Source organism: Chinchilla lanigera, unplaced genomic scaffold (genome assembly GCF_000276665.1).
Source record: "Chinchilla lanigera isolate Chin_1 unplaced genomic scaffold, ChiLan1.0 scaffold00025, whole genome shotgun sequence".
In the NCBI taxonomy this organism is placed as follows: Eukaryota; Metazoa; Chordata; class Mammalia; order Rodentia; family Chinchillidae; genus Chinchilla; species Chinchilla lanigera.
In genome coordinates, this window is record NW_004955426.1 from 26,764,309 (window position 1) to 26,784,423 (window position 20,115).

Genomic DNA, 20,115 nt, shown 5'->3' on the forward strand with positions numbered 1-20,115 from the left:
GATTCTCCCACTCTCATTCCCTCAATAATATGGTGGAGAATTGGAAGTGACTATATTTAGTCTTAGGCTGAATTTTTGATACAAGTGGATTTGACATCCTTACTCTAGAATCTCTGACAGAAACAGAGCCCATTGCCCATATAAGCTTGAGTGGGGAGGATCTAAGCAGCCAGGGGCTTGCTGGTTTATCACACCATCCTGTTCTCCTAAGTGTGATACCCTAAGCCCACAGAATCCAGCATGAAAGTGTTGCCAAGTTTTCCAAGGGAAAAGATATAACCCTACTGTCAAGGTAGTGTCTGCCTAATAACAATAAAAATAAAATAACAATAAGAATATCCAACATTTACAAATCACATATATTGTAAACTAAATGATTTGCATGTACTAGCTGATTTAAACAATTCACATATACATGCATGTTCCACTTTACAGACAGCAAAGCAGAGGTCCAGATATGTACTTTGGTTGAAGAGCTGAGTATAAGATGGGTGTAGAAAAGGAAGTTTAGACTGTAGTTAGTTCTAGACTTAGGACCTTGTTCTTGGCCAAGTCCCCTGAGAGAATCTCCACCTCAGAGCATGGCAGACTAGTTCCGTACCATTACTAATTTTTCAGGATCAAAATTAAATTATTTTGCAAGAACTTCCCTAATGTGTCTCTGACTTCTCCAGTTTAGCACATCCTGACTCAGGTATTCCAACCACTACCAACAGATCACGGCTCTTAACATATCGTGAGTGCTTTTGCGTAGTGGGTGCCTGGGCCCCAACTGCCTTCTCTCTTCCTCATCATTTGTTTACCCTAATTATAGCACCTGTCTCAGGAAGTCATCTTCCCCAGAAAGCTTGTCCAGATTCCTCAAAGCCCACTGCATTGAACATCCAATGCTTGGCCACTTCTTTCATAGATCTCTATCTAAAACTCTAAAGTCCAAAGGTTGCAGTTTATTTTAATTTATTTTATAACCCCAGAATTCGCAAGCCCCAATACGATTATCTTACTGAGCTGTTAGAAATAATGAATGGGATCCCTGGAGATCATCACTGAGACCACAGTTTGTGATGGCCTCATTAATTTTTGTTAATATTGGAGTTGTGATTCTCTGCTTATGTTCTTTATTTGCTTCTCTTTTCCTGATCAGCACGTTATGCATTAGGTACATGGCTTTGACAGTAATTAAAATTGATGACTGAGCGTGACCCTTACATTTGCTAAGGCAGCACAGTTTTGTCCAATACAGTTTACTTTTGTAACCAGCATCCTCCCAGAACTGGCATAAATCTGTGGCCTTTCCACAAGGATGCCGTTTGTTCCTTTTATGTCTTGATTCATTACATTTTGTAAAGAGCGCTGACTGAGTAAGGCTTTTTCCTCTATGAAACTGTCACCAAATGTGCCATAAAGGGGAAAGCACCAGATGTCTGTTTGCAAGGAAAAAATCCTAGTGTGTGAAGAAAGAGTCAGGGAGTCTTTAAGGCTTCCCAAGAATTTCCAGCCTTGATATTTGGCTAAGCACTGTCCTTGGGGTTCTCAGAACTGACCTTCACATACCATTTCAGTCACTGTTCTGGAAAAACTTGCCTACTTTAGTGCAGATCTGAGGCCTGGACACTGATGTCTGTTAGTTTTCTCAGATTCAGGCCAAAATTTAAACAAACTTACTGGATAATTTTGACCAAAGTAACACATATATTTGTGTTACCATGTTTAACTTACTTTTAAATCGCTTTACTGAATTATGACCGATGTACAAGCTGTATATGCTTCATGTATACAAGTCATTAGTTTGAAAGTAAGTATATATCTATGGATCATCACCTCAATCTATGCTATATGCCTGGCTGTCATCTCCAAAAGTGTCCTTCCACTCTCTTAATTATTATTTCTATGAACTTAATTTCCTTTTCCTTGAGTTATCAGAACTTTCTCAGAGCATACTTGTCAGTGAAACATTTCACTATAGAAGCTATGTAAACATACTGAAACTTAATAAATTTCCAGTGTTTCACTTGAAGCAGAGGATAATGAAACAAAACGTTCTCTGAGTTGCAGCAAGGAGTTAGTGATGGTGATAGGGATTATTCAGCCTATTAATGGTAATAATAAAGACTTAGTGTATCCAGGCAACAAGGAGATTTAAAGGCATTGTTACAAATGCAACTTTGCTTTCTGATCACCTTAAAACATATATAATATGTGATTTACTCTAGGAAAAAATTGATAATTTTTTTTCAGTACATGGTACGGGGATTAAACCCAGGGCCTTTCCTCTGAGCTTCATCCCCAGTCCCTTTCTTTTTCTTTCTTTCTGTCTTCATCTCTCTCTCTCTCTCACTCACTCTCTCTCTCTCTCTCTCTCTCTCTCTTGACACAGGACCTTGCCAAGTCCATAAGTTGCCTAGGGTTGGGTTTGGAGTTGTGATCAAGATTGGTTTTATGCTGTGCCCTCCCCCCGAGAGAGGAAGCCCCCAGCCACAAAACAGCTTACTGACATGCAAACCTATACTTATCACTCCAGAATTTCCAAGAATTTGGGAGTTTATATGGTTGCAAATAGGAAGAAGACCAAATATATATATTTCACAGTATCAAAATAGTAGCTTCATTGGCCTTGAGGAAAATCTCAGTATTTGTTGTGGATCTGGGACACAATTATCGCTCTAAGTATAAACCAGAGGGAACATGATCTGATCTGGGGAGTCTGGACAAACACCATTCTCCACCAAGCCCAAACAACAGAAACATACTTTCATAGCTGAGATACTTACAAAGCCACTCAGGTGGAATGGCAACTACATTGGTCATTTTCCACTTTTGCCTATCTTTAATGCAACCTGACTAGTGCTAATCAAGTTGCAGTTGGTTTTATAATAGATAACTTCTTGTCCTATCTTCCATCATAAAATTCTTTCTCTCTTGTCCAACTTTTGTTTTTCCCTCATTCCTTCCCCGACCCCAGGATTGTTCAGAGGTTTATTTCTATTACTTTTGAAAAAAAATTTTTTGACTGAACTGTTCTTTTATACTGCTTTAAAGAATTTATATTTTTTCTCATTTTGATAATACTCAAGTATGGATTTAAATGATAAAGGAAGGCAGTTTTTTTCCATTGTTCCCTACTGTGTCTATGCATGAGACCAGATGTAATGAAGACCAAAATGTTTCCACCTCCTCAGATTTTTATGAGTTCTTTTTGGTGGATAGGTGCAAGTTTAATTTTTAAAAAGGGGGTACTGCAAGGGAGCAGGTCAAATTTTATCATCTGTAAATGATGCTGTAACAAGGTCCCATCGGATCATTTATTTTATGGAATGACTAATGGTTTTCTTCTTCCTATTCCAGGCACCGCAGCTACCCTTGACAGAGCACACCTGAGTCTGCAAACAGTTAATTCAAGCCTGGAAACAAGTAAGAATTTCAGTCATGCTGCAGTCTTACGTGTTGTTTTCCATGATGTAATGTACTATCTTTTCCTGTTTCCTTTGTTAGTGATAACTGTCACTAAATTAAAATTTTAAAGACAAAAATAATTTTTTCAGAATTTATTTTTCAGTTTCACTACAAAGCTATTTCTTATCTATTTTGCTTATGGTTGGAGATGAAGTAAGATAAGTTAATGGAGGAAAAAAGAAGAAGTGATATATTATTATGGATCAACAATGGTTGAATTCAGAAAATTGCCCTCTGCTAAAACCATTTTAAAATCATTACTATTATTATTTTGAGATAATTATCTAGTTATTACACTGGCAGAAAGCTAAACTTATCCTTCCAAATTGTTACATGTTTCAAAATTCTCCCTTCATGTAGGTGTCTCTTTTCTTTGGAATGACAGGACACCTCCCTTCTTGTCCTTCAGCAATCTCTACATTATGCATAAGACTTAATTCAAACACTGAATCTTGGAGAATCCCCAAATCCTTTAGGCCCAAATAGGTTTTTGCCTTTTGTGCTTCCATGGAATTTATCTGTGGGTCTCCCATTTTAGTGTGTATTTTGACACTATGCACTGAACTCACTGTATCGTGTGGGCTGCATGAATGAATTCATTACAGTCGACTTTAAGCCAAAACCCATGTTTTGTGCTCTTTCTAAATCCCTTACATCATCTAACAATCACTAATCTTATAGTAAGTACTTCTTTATTTAAATTTTAAGGATAGATGTTTTCACCACTTGAAGTATGTGTTACAGTTCTCATTGTGCAATAAAGAAAGGGAAGATAGTGTGCCTAATTGAGCTTAAGCTATTGCTGTTTTATTGATAATTCTAATGTCATAAAACCATAATTTGGATTTTGTGACTAAATTGCAGAGTACATTTTTAATGTGTGATTTAAACATCATTTCCTTGGAAGTGACCCACACTGAGGGTTGATGCTATTTTTAATGAATATCATTCACTTGTTATTTGTGCCAGACCATAAATGCTATACAGTACTCCTGATTTAGAAGAATCTGACATGTTAATCTGCCCCTGACTAACATGAGGGAAAGTTTAAAAATGGGTAGATGTTTGATTATGTTTCGATCATGCTAGCTGGTATGTTCTAAAGCCTCTTTCAATAAATAAAATGACCTTTCATTTCTGTAAAGAAATGGGAAGAGCCATTTAAGGATGTTTTATTAATGATGTTCAAGTTACATAGGAACCGTCCTCCACATAAGACATCACCTTCTGCTCTCCTGTCAAGTGGTACTGTGTTTTCCCCCACAATTAGACCTACCCAGAAAACAAGTTCTAGCATGATTTTAGAAGAGCTATCAAGCTAGAACTTGTTTTCCAACTAGGTCTTATTTGGGGGGGGGAAGGAAATATTATGCTTTCTCCAAATCATTTTATTTGTCAGTTCAAAGTCTGAGGAGTTTATCCATCCTGTCTTGTTGAAATACATCTAAATAAGGCAGATGTGTTGAATAACTTCCTATCAGTCATTTGGCATGTTGTGATTTTCTGTCTTTGTGACAAGAAGACTAGCTAATTGTCATTCACATAATAGTAACTCACGTAGACATGACCTCCTTGCACAAGGAAAGATCTTATCTTTCCAGCTTTTTCTCATCAGGTGTTACCTGCCCTCTGTCCCAGGAATGATTGGATGAATTCAGCCCTGCTGTAGGATGGGTCTGTGTCCATGTGCACCTGCCACAGGCTGTGTGCCTGAACATGAGTCACCTTTATCATCTGAAGCATCTCATCCAGATGTAACAGACCCAGATGTTCATATCACCTCATTATGCCATTGTGAACATTGTCACTCTTATCTCAAATCCAATTATCTGCTGTGCACCTAACACTGAGGTCTCCATCCAGAGAGAGTGAAATATTGTCCTGACATCAAGGGCCTCACATTCTCTCTAGGGAGTTAATTTTATGTGAAAATCTAGTGTTCAATGTGAAATAGGCTGAGGATACCTTATAATAATTTATACCTTTCCTATATGTACTTTTTAAAAATTCTTAGATTCAAGACAAAGCCCCATAAATGGAAAATAAAATAAATCCCTTTTGAGAGATTTGATGAACATTTGGGTCAAATATGTAATAGTTTATTAAATGTTCAGATGATTGCACATCTTTTTGAGGGTTTCCTCTCATTTTAAAAAGATCATTACTTTTTTGAATTCTCCATGTATCATAATAAAAACAAAAATGTTATAATTAGTGGCATTTCTACCTTGAGGTAAAGTGAATATCCAACTGGAACAAAGTATTAAAATTTCATGGACTGGCCTCTGAAGCATAAGTTAGTCTAAGATTTTAGGAAAACAAGCATTTTATATATATATATATATATATTATAATATATATATATATATAATATATATATATATATATATATAACACAGATCACTTCATCCATAGAATTTTCCCAACTCCCCCAAGAGGATATATGTATCCGCCCTGGAATCTCAGAACCTTTTCTCACTCTGGGAAAGATACTATAGCACACTGGATTCAGAATTCAGCCACTGGAGCAGACAGCTTTAGTTTAGTACCAGTTCCATTGCAGACCTAATGCATGATGTTGTCTAAGTATCATGACTTCTCTGTCTTGCTTTATTTAGTCCCTACAATAAAAATACTAATAATAACTACCTCATAAGGTACTTTAAGAATTACGTATGTTGATATATTTAAAATAGACTACTATATAGCCCATTTTAAGTTTTCATGGTGTTTATTGTACCTTCTTATGCTTTTTGTTTTATTCTAATGTGTATTAGATTGAAATTAAAATACTTAACTTATGAAGTTGCACATATTTAACTATTTTTAGTTATAAAGTCATCATATCATTTGGTTCAACCTAGTGTTTATAGATTTTTGTGTTTTCTGTCCTTCCTTAATGAATTGTATTATCGCTAAGGTTAGTGACATATTATAAATCTTATATTTGTCAGTATCTCTTCAGTACCTGGCACATGGTATTTAATGAATAGCTGTTGGATTGTGCACATGCACAGAAATGTTAAAAAATAAGTAAATACTCTTACCCTAATATCTTAAGTACTCGTTGGCTACAACTTAAGTTTCATCCATGCATATCAGTAGTCATTTATTAAAGTGAAAGGATAAAGATATACAGGAAGAGAAATATTTCTTATCCATTGCTGAACATAAATATTTAGTCTTTCCTAAAAGCCTTTCAACAAGCCTTAACTTCAGGTTATAAACTTAATGGCACAGACTAATACCGGGTCCTCCTGGCACTTCAGCTTGCAAGGATATAACTAGTTAGTAACCCTACTCCTGGTGGCAGCTCATCACTGCCCACATAGCAGCTGAACAGCTCTCTCAGTTTTAAGCACGCTTATTTACCAGATAGCTTCGACATTAAGGTCTTACTACTTGACAGCACAGTAAAAAGAGGCACAGCATAAGGCAAAGTACATATATATTTGCAGGATGCTGCCTTAGAGTGAATGTGCAGCATTTGTTTGTCATGAGGAATTTGAGCTTCGGACATGCGTTAGGGAGCAGCACCAATACAGGGCTCTGACATGGATGCTGGCTTTGAATTCTTGACAGTCTACTTGTTTATAAAGGATTCAACAAATGATTCAGTAAGTAAATACAGATTCTTGTGATCCCTTTTAAGGAAACAGTGTTTATGTTGGCTTTTTCTTACACCCAGACGAATGGTAAAACCCTCCTGACTCACATGCAGCACTAATCTCCAGTTGATGCCAAGCATTCCAGGAATACTATTTATCCCCCTTCCTTGCTTCTTACAAAATAGGAGTCCTGCAGATAGAATTATGCACTCTACACAAGGAGAAATCGAGGTATAGAGAAGCTAGCTTAATTAAGCCTCTTAAAGCAACAAATAGCAAATAAAATGTCAGTGCAGTGCTACGTTTCTGTCCTTAGATAAGCAAATTGAGGTGTAGATAATTTATAGTAATAGTTCAAACAAAACAGAAATGTTCACTTATCTCAAATATAGACTCTAGTGACTGTTTTCCAGCCTGAAATATTTTGTACATCTTTGTGCTTTAATGTACACTGCCTTCCTTTCACATGTAATGGTTTGGAAATAAAGATTCCTTATAAGATAAATATTTGGTCTTAAACTTTTTTTCTTCTTTAAGTTCTAACAGTCAATCCCGAGCCATAATCATTATGGTAAATAGGTATTTACAATGTGTTTACAAGAGATCTCTTCTTTTCTGTGCACATGGTATTATTGGATGGAGATCCCTTTTGATGGTAAACATATTTGGCCAGGTTTTTCTTGAAATCAAACAATAAGAAAATAGTTATAAAAACCTCAATCTTCAAAGTGAGTGCATTTTTAAGTCTGTAAAGAATGATTAAGGGGCTCCCTAAAAATTCTAGTATGCTCTATATACTGTACATACTGATTCCTAGCATTGTTGCTCTACCAAAGTACAGCACACATTTTTTAAAGAATGAAATCCAAGGCATTTACTTTACTGAGAAGTGTGTATTCATCTCAGCTGCCCATTTTTGGATTGGGTCTTTGAATTTAGGGGGGCTGATTTTTTAAATTCTTTATATGTTCTGCATAGAAGCCCTTTGTTTGAGGGACAGTCAGCTAAAATTTTTTCCACGTTTGTGGGTTTTCCTTTTACTCTGCTGGTGATTTCTTTAGATGTGCAGAAACTTTTCAGTAGGATGAGATCCCAGTTGTTGATTCTTTCAAGGGTTCCACGTGCAGTTTGCTTTTTGTTCATGAACTCTCTGCCTACCCCTATGTCTTTAAGGTTTTTACCTACTTTCTTTTCCAATAGATTGAGTGTTTCTGTTTTAATATTGAGATCGGTGAACCATTTTGACTTGAGTATGGTGCATGATGATAGGCTTGAGTCTATTTAGAAATGCAAATTAAAACAACACTGAGATTCCACCTTACCCCAGTAAGAATGGCTAGCATTAAGAAATCAACCAATAACAAATGCTGGCGAGGCTGTGGAGAAATAGGAACCCTTCTCCACTGCTGGTGGGAATGCAGACTGGTAAAACCACTGTAGAAATCAGTTTGGAGATTCCTCCGAAAACTAGGTGTAGAGGTCCCATTCAACCCAGCTATCCCCCTGCTGGGTATTTTCCCAGAAGATCTAAAAACATCATATCACAGTGATATATGTGCACCCCTGTTCATAGCAGCGTAATTATAGTTGCTAAATTGTGGAAGCAACCCAAATGTCCATCTACCGAGGATTGGATAAGAACATTGTGGTACTTTTATATAATGGAATATTACTCAGCTATAAAGAAAGATAAACTTGAGTCCTTTATAGGTAAATGGTCACAACTGGAGACCATACGCATAAGTGAAATAAAGCAGACCTGCATGTGCAAGCACCACGTTGTTTCACTAGTGTAAAACCTGAAAGAGTAAATTTAAACTAGGAGGTATGATAGACATTGTGAAATGATAGGAAAGCATTCAAGGGTAAAGGGCAACTGGGATGTGGGAAAAGAGAAGGGAAAGAAGGAGAAATTTTGTATATATGTATATACAGGATAGTTAACATAGTTGTTCTACTGTCTTCTATTTCTTTGCTGAAAGAAACTGTCAATGAGTCCTTGCTTGATCAATATTGCATGTCTCTATCTGTTTTCATGAGAAACCAGTTTGAAGATATCAATATGTAATACAACAAGCACTGTTAATTTCCTACCACTTTGTTTGTAACTGTATTATCTGTACTGTTCTTTTGCTATTTTTTTTTTTGTTTGTTTGTTTTGTTTTTTTTCCGGTACCTGGAACCGAACTCATGACCTTGCGCTTGCCAGGCAGGCGCTTTTGCCGCTGAGCTAAATCCCCAGCCCTTCTTTTGCTATTTTGTAAAAGGTTGTCTGTCTGTTAATGGTTTCCTCCTTGTATTTTTAAAATAAAAAAAAAAATAGAAATCCAAGGTAAGCATTCTTTCACCCTGGGTGACCCCAGTAGGCAGTGAACACTTCTTGGTGACTAAATAAAGCTAGCATCCCAGAGTTGGCTGTGACCTGTGAGTGCTTGCCTGCAGCCTGCTGATTTGCCACTTTGTCCCAAGAGTTCAAAATCAACTCTTCAATCACTGGACTCAAGAGAACTACAGACTCTTCACACAGGACCCTCTCACTGGGAGAAGACATATGAAATTGTCACTCCAGAAAGGCCCTTCATTCACCCATCTCCTGCTTGTAATGAACAGTCTTTTCAAATAATATACACTTGTGTAACAAACAAAATATTTTGAATCTTATGTAGATCTGCCTTGACTTGTACAAGTTAATCTGTATAGAAAGCAGACTACACATCACATGTAAAAAAGATTGATGGCTTTAACAAAGTATTCAAGCACAGGTATTATTTACTTCCTTGTAGAAAATTATCTTCAGCTTAGTAATTATCATTAATGAAAATACAGGACTCACTCTGCTAGTTTATTTCATAGTCAACTCTTCTGAAATAAACTGTATGGTGAAGTAAGGATTTAACTGTATCTGCTGATCGGTTATGGGCATATAGACATTTCATTAGTTTTCACTCTTTACTGTTATAGTTATGCCACAACATGAAAGCTGGTTGGGTGATGGATATCATGGGCAATTTCCTGCAACTGGCTGTCTGATATGAATCATCATTATGCTGTGTTTATTTCAAGAAAAGTCATTGTGGCACACAGCACCTGTTTCAGGGCAAATTTTACTGCAGGTGTGTAGTTCTTTCATAAATTGCTACAATTGGATAGGTGCTAAAGAATAAAGATAAAAGAAGCTTCCTTTAGGAAATGGTGCACTATAAATCTTAGAAACCTTTGACCTCATAGCATCATAGTACATATGTATTTTAAGGTCACTCATGAGTCCTTGGGGTATACTCAAGTGTCATTCATGTCTTTACTGTGGCAGGTTATATTTTGGCTTTTTATGTGTCGTGTTTTTCTTTTTTGTCTCCTGAGGTTCCCTAATAAGTGGAATTTTAAAACCTGAAATTTTAATTATTGTAAAAGCAATATTTGCAGCAAGCCCATATGTGCTCTCTGTTACAGCACATGCAGCTACATGTCCCTGCCAGAGTGAAGCTCTGCCAGGCAGAACACAAGAGTCTTCAGCTAGATGCAGAAATCACTACCACTGTTTTTACTGTGACAAAAGTTCTTTCAGTGAATCCTAAAGCCTTTTGAAACTGTTCTTCTTTTGCATTAAACAGAAGTAGCTTATCTACACATATTTTTTTTCTTTCTAGTTGCAAGTAGTTTGAGGGTAGAGACTGAGTTTTCCTTATATTTATATGCGCTGGCCCACTCTAATGACTTATGGTCTTGCACAAAATGGAAACATAAGATTTGTTAAATGAATACCATGCTGAGTTCTATGAATTACTTGGGAGCTAATGTAGAAATGCAGTGGGGAGAAAAGAACTACCATATACTGCGTGGTGCTCAAGATGGTGCTTTCCTCTCAACACTAAAGCTAACACAGATAAGTAATATAACTCTTTTCTCAAATCTGACAGCAGTGGATGCATGTCCTCTGTTTTTCCTTCTCATGAAAGGAAAATAAACAAAAAGTTCCTACAAAACTCTCACAGATGCCCATTTTTGTTTTGGGTCTTTAAATTTGGATGGTCTGATTTTTTTTAGTTCTTTATATATTCTAGATATTAGTCCTTTGTCTGAGGAACAGCTGGAAAAGTTCTTTTTCCCATGGTGTGGGCCATCTCTTTACTCTGTTGATGATTTCTTTTGCTGTTCAAAAGCTTTTCAATAAGATGAGATACGAGTTGTTGTTTTGTGATATTTCCTGTGTGATCAGGATTTTGTTCATAAAGTCTGCCTACACCAATGTCTTCAAGAGTTCTGCTATTCTCTCTTCCAGCAGATTTAGGGTTTATGTTTCAATATTTAGACCTTTGATCAATTCTGATTTTAGTTTTGTGCATGGTGAGAGACATGGGTCCAGTTTTAGTCTTTAGCATGTAGAAAGCTGGTTTTTCTAGCACCATCTGTTGAAGAGGTTATCTTTCTTCCAGTGAAGGTATTTGGCCCTTTTGTCAAAGATAAGGTGGCTGAGTGTGTTTGGAGCTGTATTTGCATTTTCTAGTCTGTTCCATTGATCCTTCTGTGTGTGTATTTTCCAGTACCATGCCGATTTTATCATGGTAGCTTTGTAGTATAATTTCAAGTCAGCATTGTGATGTCTCCTGCCTTGTCCTTTTTGCACATAATTGTTTTTGCTATTCTAGCTCTCTTTTTGTTCCAAATAAATTTTAGGATTGTTTTCTCTAATCCTGTGAGATATTATGTTTGGTTTTATAATTGGCATTGCATTAAGCCTGCATAACAGTTCTGGGAATATGGCTATTTTCACTGTGTTGGTTCTTCCTACCCAAAAGCATGAGGATATCTTCCCATTTTCTGATATCCTCTTTGATCTCTGTTTTCAGAGTACTGTAGTTTTCAATGTAAAGATCTTTTACTTTTTTTATTAGATTGATTCCTGTTTCTTTTCTTTTTTTTTTTTTGTTCTTTTTTCTTGATGCTATCATGAAAGATATATGCTATCATGAAAGATACAGTTTCAGTGAGTTTGTTGTTTGTGTCCAGGAATGCTATTGATTTTTGAGTAGAGACTTTGTATTCAGCCTCACAACTGAATTCGGTTGTTAAATCTAGAAGTATTTTAGTGGAGGTTTGGGGGTCTTCTATGAAGAGTATCATGTCACCTTCAAATAATGATAACTTAGCTTCATCCTTTCCTATTCTTATTCCTTTTATTTCTTTCTCTTATCTAATCACTCTGGCTAATGTTTCCAGAACTGTATTGAATAGGAATGGTGACAGTGCACATCCTTGTCTTGTTCCTGATTTTAGAGTGAAAGCTTTCCGTTTTTGTTCATTTAGTATTATGTTGTCATAGATGGTTTTTAGCAGATTGAGATAAAGACCACCTAATCCAATTTTTTCTGTAGCTATTTTAAATCACAAATGTATTTGGACTTTGTTAAATGCCTTTTCTGTGTCTGTTGAAATGATCATATGGTTTTTATCTTTGGCTGTGTTGATATGGTGTATTACATTTATTAATTTGCATATGTTGAACAATCACTGCATCCCTGGATGAATTCTACTTGGTTATGGTGTATAATCTTGCTGATTTACCACATTCTGATTGCCAGTATCTTATTGAGGATTTTTGCATCTATGTTTATTGGGGAGATTGGCCTATAGTTCTCTTTTTTGACATTCTCTTTTTTGACATGTTCTTCTTTTTCTTGAAGTTTGAGGTTCAACATTAGGTTATTTGACCTCACTCTGTTTTCCTGATATCACAGTTCATCACTAAAACTTCTGTCATAGGACTGTTCCCTGTCCTTTCTCCCTTCCTTGCTAAAAATTGTCTTTAGTTATAAAAGAGATGAGGCTGTGCAGAGAACTGAAAGCTATGCCATTAAAACGAACTTTTTCTACTTTTCCAAAAGGGCAACTTTACGTTAACTCAACTAAATTAGGCCCAAATTTCATTCCACTGAGCTTTTAGAACGTTTAGTGCCTAGATGAGGCATTTGTTGATAATCATGTACTGTTGTACAAGTTGAGTGTTCTATGAAAGTCCAACATACTCCAGTATCTGAAGCTTTTTGAGTGCTGACATGATACCATAAATGGAAAATTCCATACCTACCTCATTTAGTGGGTCACAATCAAAGCACAGGTATGCTAAAAACATGGAATAAAATTATATTCAGGCTATATGTATTAGGTATGCATGAAATATAAGTAAATTTTATGTTTAGTCTTACCCCAAAGAAATCTTATTAAATATATGCAGATATTCCAAAATTTAAAAAAATAAGAATCTGAAATACTTCTGGTTCAAAGCATTTCAAATAGCAAATATCCAAACTATTGTAGTTGGATTCTTTTTGTGGACATTTCTGAGCTCCTAGAGTCTCTAAGTTAAAATCTGATTTTGCTTCAAGTTAAAATCTGATTTTGCTACAAGTTAAGGTATAAGGAGCTTTTTTGGATCAATTTCAACAACAGCATAAATGATATATTAATTTATAGTTAAGTGCCCAGGGTAGCCCCTGACAGCCTCTTTGACTCAGGCTGTGGCTTCTGCAAGACTTAGATCAGGAGCCCTGATCAGAACTCTGGTACATAAGAAGGAAGTATATCCCCTACCCCATCTCATCCCACCCTACTGCTGGCCGCTCTCTCCTACAAATAGCCCTACATAGTCTGCTTTTCCTGAGTAAAAGGTCAGCTAGAGGAAAATTTTGAAATTGGGTAAAATTTGTCTTTGGAAAGTCTTCTAAAATTTAGTTTTATTTACTTAATAATCTTGTTTGAGCCTTAGAGAACAACTTTCTAAGGTATGATAAGCCACAGTGTGAGAGGCTCTTAGACCAGGAAAACCAATATTCACCAACTCCTTTCTGTCTTGAAACTTCCACTTACTGAGATATTTATAAGCAAGGACCTTATTTATTAATTATTAATTATTGACAGAATGATAAAGACATCCCTATCTGCACTTGCAGAAATTAAAAGAATGAAAGGATGAAGCATATCAAAAAGATATCTAGGGAAATGAGGTTATTAAAAAAAAAAAAACAAGAAAAAGTAAAGTGTGTTCAGTTGAACAGAATAATCTGGGAGTGAATATGTTTTTGTTGAGACCACTGTCTTTAAAATAGAGACTTGAAGATAAATGGCAGGGGACTTTGTTGGTGATTCTAAAACCGCAGGAGGAGCCTAACATTCTATTGGGTTGTCAGTATAGACAGCCAATTCTTAAAACCTCAAGATACTAAAGTGATTCATTGTCAGAATCATCAGGTTATTTTCAGCAAGTGATTATGCTGGAGCTGTACTTCAGATACTGACAGAACTCAGGCATAGTAGATGTGTTCTGTATAGCTGCTGTAACAAATTACCACAGACTGCTGGCTTAATAACAGAAATCTATTTTCTCACAGTTCTGGAAGGCCATATGTACAAAATCAAGTTGTTATCAAGAATTTTTCAGGAGCTTCTAGGGAAAATCTGTTCCATGCCACTCTCCTCTATATTCTAGTGGCTGCTGACAATTTGGTGTTTCTTCCTTTATGGGCACATTGCTCTAATCTCTGTCTCTGTCTTCATTTTGCCTTTTACCTGTGTTTCTTCATCTGTTCTTCTTTTATGAATCTTATAATGAAACCTGTCCCTGACTTTAGCTTTAGAGCTTACCCAAATTCAAGATGATCTCATCTTAAGATTCTTACCTCAATTATATCCACTTTTGGAGGTTACTAAGGCATCTCATTATTCTAAAACTTGTTGCATCAAACAAAATAAGCAATTTGAATATTCTCATGCATCACATTGCAGAATAATTAGTAAATAAATTTTAATAGATACATCCAAGTGAATAAATTCAGAAGACTTGGAAAGATTAGAAAAAAACTTTTTCTAATCCATCCAAATAACATGAGCAGTGAATAATGAAATACTTAGATATACTCTCTACTGAGTGAATCAAATGACAGCAGCTTGAGCTCAGACCCATTTTATCCAAACATATTATCAGTGTCCTGTTACAGGAGTCCACAGCATCATTCCTGATGGCTCTACCCATGAGAATTGAATTGAATCAAATCAAGCCTCTAGATTGAACTGCCAATTTATAGGAAATGACAGGGATAGAGGAATATTTTAAGTTATCCCTTAAGAATGCAATAAACTAAAGAAAATTGTCTGGTTTCTTCAACATCAAAAAATGATATAATAAAAAGAAAAAAGATGCCAAGTTCTGTGTCACATGCTTATCTCAGCTACTCAGGAGGCTGAGGGAAGAGAACACTTGTGTTTAGAAGTTGGTAACCAGCCTGGACAACATAGCAAGATCCTGTCTCAGAAAATAAAATGATAAAAATAGGAAAGAAAGTGCATCATGGATTAAGCAGACTTAAGAGACATGATGTGGCCCACGTTTGCATCATGATTCAATCAAATGAACTCTCAAATGATATTTTGGATATTTTTAAAAATTTGGGCACAGACTGGATGTTATAATAGTCAGCAACCATTATGATTTTGTTAGGTGTAATGCTGATATTATTTTTAAAAATAAGAAATACAAATCTAGAGTTGTGAGTGAATGCATATTATTTTTTAAAAGAGATGAAGTATAGAAAACAGGATTAGTAAAATACTCTTTTTGAAGCTGGGTGATTAATATATGGGAGTTCAGTGGGGCTGGGGATTTAGCTCAGCGGCAAAGCGCCTGCCTGGCAAGTGCAAGGTCGTGAGTTCAGTTCCCGGTACCGGAGGGAAAAAAAAAACAAAAACAAACAAACAAACAAACAAACAAAATATATATATATATATGGGAGTTCATCAAACCATGCTCTCTACTTCCTGTTTATTTACAAATGCCATAATGAAAGTTGCATAATTCTTCATGGACACATGGTCTCAACTCCCATTCCTAAGTAAACACAATTCACATTAGCAGTAGAACTCACACAATTAGTCTTAGTAATGATCAGAGCCATATCTCAGAGAAATGAAAAAGCCCTTATGCAACAAAGTTTAGAAGATTACCATGAGGAAAAAAAGAATATGCATGAGTTCTAGCTCACCAGACATTGAATTGGTTGTGCTGAAGTGTGTGGTCCTGAAAAATTAATGTTGAAAGATATACTTGTTTCCAACTTCTAAGGATAAACAAATGACTTAACTGGAATTTACAGCTATGGCTATAGGTAGCTCACCATGGAGATCATCTCATGCTGAAGGTCTTGCTGCAATTACCTTGCAGGGTGGTATTTGCTTGCATACAAGCTCTGTTGGCATGAGCAATTTATAAAATCATTTTCAAATAGCCAGCATTACTGTGGCCTGGAGATTCCAACATTCTGTGGCCATGAAGCATTTACATTCTTCCCACTTGAATTAGCTTTCTATCAGTCCTGAAAGAAACAAGCAAAAAAGGGAAAGATAACCAATGGATGTGATTTAATCACAAACCAAAAATTTAGCTGTAATTTTCAAAATATAGGCTTTTATTTGTTCATACTTTCTATCTGCTTGCTTTGAGGGCATAACTTAAGAGCTTGCATTTGCACACCCACAGAGAATTTAAAGCCACCCTGCCCTTGCCCATGCTGTACTTCCTGCCCTGTGCCCACTCCTGTCTGTTCCACCATCCCAGGTCAGGGTTTTGAGTCTGAGAGTACTACATGTAGCATAGTAGTTCAAGCTCACATAAAAAAGATGAAATCAAAGTTATAACCAAAAAGAAGATAATTTAATTTTAAATACTGCTCAATTTCCTTACCGTTACTGAGTGACTTCTGGGATCCCAAGGTTCAGACCTTCTCAGAACCAGGTAAGAGTACCACTTGCATGATATGTGACTGTATTGGCTTGTAACCTGTCCTACTGTGAAAAGAAAAAGAAAATACACTTTTAATAAAATACAAGCCTACATACAATTCACCTTCCACCAAATCATACTTAGATTTCCTACAGGGTTGCCTTTTATTCTTCCTATATGTAAGGTTCCTAGAGCAGGGCTACCATAAATGAAAGACCGCTGTGTTCGTGCAGGTTGATAGGCATATTGGTGGCACAATATGTATTTGTCAAGTCATTGAACTAGTCCTTTACACTATGTTAAAATTTATCTCCATTTTTAAAAAATTGAAGACTAGAAATTTCTGAGACCAAGACATATAAAGTAAAATTAGCATAGTCAGAGAAACTTACTAGAATAGCTGATCCACCACTTAAAAGTTATATATCATTTGATGTCTGCTTTCTTTATTGTCAAAATTGAAATATTTTTATTTACACTCTATGCTCCCAAGGACCAGATTGACAAAGATGTGCACATTCCTTACAAGTGACCTAGTAATCTGGAAATCATAGATTTTTTTTGAAATTTATTCTCAAAAGACAGGAAATTATTGCTTCAAATGGTTAAGCAGTGTGGCAGAGAATCTGTGGCATGTAAGCAGTCTTTAAGTTTATTTCAAGGAGGAAGAAGGAGGACATGGCTAGCAGTGCAAGGAGTATGTGTTTATGTATGTGTTTTGGAAAGTTAAAAGGATAATAATTTATTCTTGTAGTTTCATCTCTATTTCTGGCTTCTGCTAGAGCCCGATTGTTTCCTTTACCCCAAGCCTCAAAACAGACTCATCACCCTCCTTTGATAATATCTGAAAGCTGGAATATCGATTATCCTTATCTTACCCTATTTCTTTATTCTGTTCTAAGCATATAATAGCAATAATGATGAGGAGGAGGAAGAGGACGAGGAAAAGGAGAAATATGAAGTACTAGAAGTTATTAATAGTAGTAGTAAAAGGATGAAGAGGAAGGGGAGAAATAAAACTAAGGTTTCTTGTACCTGAATGGCAGCTTATGTGACAACTTCCTGAAGATCTGGGTTGTTTCTGACTTTGTTTATTTTGTAGTATCCTTAACATACTGTGACAATTTGCAATACCTTTAGCCTTTAAGCTCCTATTTCTTGAATTGAGCAAGTTTCTTATTTCTTGAACAAGTAATTATAATCCATTCTATCTGAGATTTTCAAAACAGCACACTGACTCTCCCAACGTTTCCCTCACATGAGAAGAGAATTTGAAAACTGAAAAGTCAAAGAAAGAGCCTGACCCAGACTCTACCTCAGACAGTTTGGGCTTTAGTTTGTTCTAAAGCTGTTTTGGACAAGTCACTTAACCTCTGAGACCTTGGCTGCTCATCTGTAAACAAGGATGGAAGCTACCTACTTCATAAGCTTACATGAAGATTTTCACTGAACTTAATGTTAGTTTCTTGCTCTTTCTGTCCAGCTATGAAAATATGGGCAATACCTCATTAGCATTTCATTACTACAGGGAAAATTATATAAACATACCAAACACAACATCTGAGTCCTTTAAAATGTTTTGAAAAGAAGTACTAATTTGGAATCTTACAAATACAATACAGAATATTTGTTTTGTTTTGTTTTGCTTTTTTTGTTTTCTTTTTCTGGTACCGGGAATCAAACTCATGACCTTGCGCTTGCCAGGCAGGCGCTGTGCCGCTGAGCTAAATCCCCAGCCCCCCATACAGAGTATTTGTAATGTACTAATAATTAATTTAAAATAAACATGCTTTAATGAATCTAGAAAAACTGGGAGAAATTTACATTTAAAGATAAGTATTTAACAAACGTGGAAATTTTCAAAGTAATAAGGCATAATCCTGCATTGCATAACAGTGGAGATATATTCTCCACTGTTACGTGTTAGAGTTACGTGTTATTTGGTGTTTTTTATCTTTGTGAGAACATCATAGGTGTACTTACACAAATTAAGATGACTAGACCCCACCATTGTATACATGACCCATCTTTGACAAAAATGTTATTATATAGTACTGATGGTGCAGTACAAGCCATTTGATTTTGCAAAGTACTACAGAAGCCATAAAACCCCCCTATGAGATGGCAAAGCCAAAACGGCTTATTCCCTTTGAAGGACTCTTGGCAACAGACCTTGTCATATATTCCCTGGGCATTACTTTCCACTGTAGATAAGCAGAACCCTTGCACATAAAATAATAGGCAGAGTAACTAATGAGGAGCTGAAGTGATTTATCAAAACTGATTAAAATTATATCTGAAAGCCTGTTTCTAAGCACAAAGTGGGCTGGTTTCTACTACATTTTGAAAAAGTAGCTCAAAACGAGGACATAGTTTGACTGCTATGGAATATTATTGCAGATTAAGGATGCTGAAAATATTCTGAAAATCCCATTTACTTTAGTAGTGAGCCAGCCATCCACAGGATAAATCATAGTCCCTTCCTTTAGGAGATGTAGATTGCAGTTGGAAGAAAATACTAGTAGGTTTCAACCTTCAAATACAAGAGAATTAGGAGTATTTATTGAGCACTAGAGTGAAACTAATATGTAGAACAAATAAAAAATGGAAAACATCAGACCCCCCGAATTTAAAGACCCGATTCAAAAAATGGGCATCTGATATGAATATATACTTCTCAGAGCAAATATTACAAATGGCAAATAAATACATAAAAAATGTTCAACGTCAGGCTGGGGATTTAGCTCAGCAGCACAGTGCCTGCCTGGCAAGTGCAAGGTTGTGAGTTCGATTCCTGGTACTGGAAAAAAAAAAAATGTTCAACATCACTGGTCATTTGAAAGATGCAAAATAATGCAATGCTAAGATTCCATATTACTCCAGAAAGAATGGCTGTCATCAAGAAATCGACCAATAACAAATGCTAGTGGGGCTGCAAGGAAAAAGGAACCCTTCTCCACTGTCAGTGGGAGTGTAGACTGGTGCAACCACTATGGAAATCAATGTGGAGATGCCTCAAAAAAACTAGAACTACAAGTCCCATTTTACCCAGCCATTCCCCTTCTTAGTATCTTGCCAAAAGGATTAAAAGCATCATACCATAGCAATATGTGCATATCTATGTCTATAGCAGCACAGTTTGTAATAGCTAAATCTTGGAAACAACCCAAATGCCTATTAACCAATGAATGGATAAAGAAGATGTCGGGGCTTTTTATACAAAGAAGTACTACTCAGCTGTAAAGAAGAATAAACTTGAGACTTTTCTAGGTAAATACATGCACC

At 36.1% G+C, this 20,115-nt stretch overlaps 1 protein-coding gene across 2 annotated transcripts in view; it reads left to right on the forward strand.

Moving 5' to 3' along the window:
- Ghr (growth hormone receptor) overlaps nucleotides 1-20,115 on the forward strand; it is a gene marked incomplete in the record, with an annotated part of 320,111 nt that overhangs the window by 210,800 nt on the left and 89,196 nt on the right. For both annotated transcript variants that reach the window (XM_013514982.1, XM_013514983.1), the window contains 1 exon segment: nucleotides 3,346-3,411. In XM_013514982.1, coding sequence (XP_013370436.1) covers nucleotides 3,346-3,411 — 66 coding nt within the window.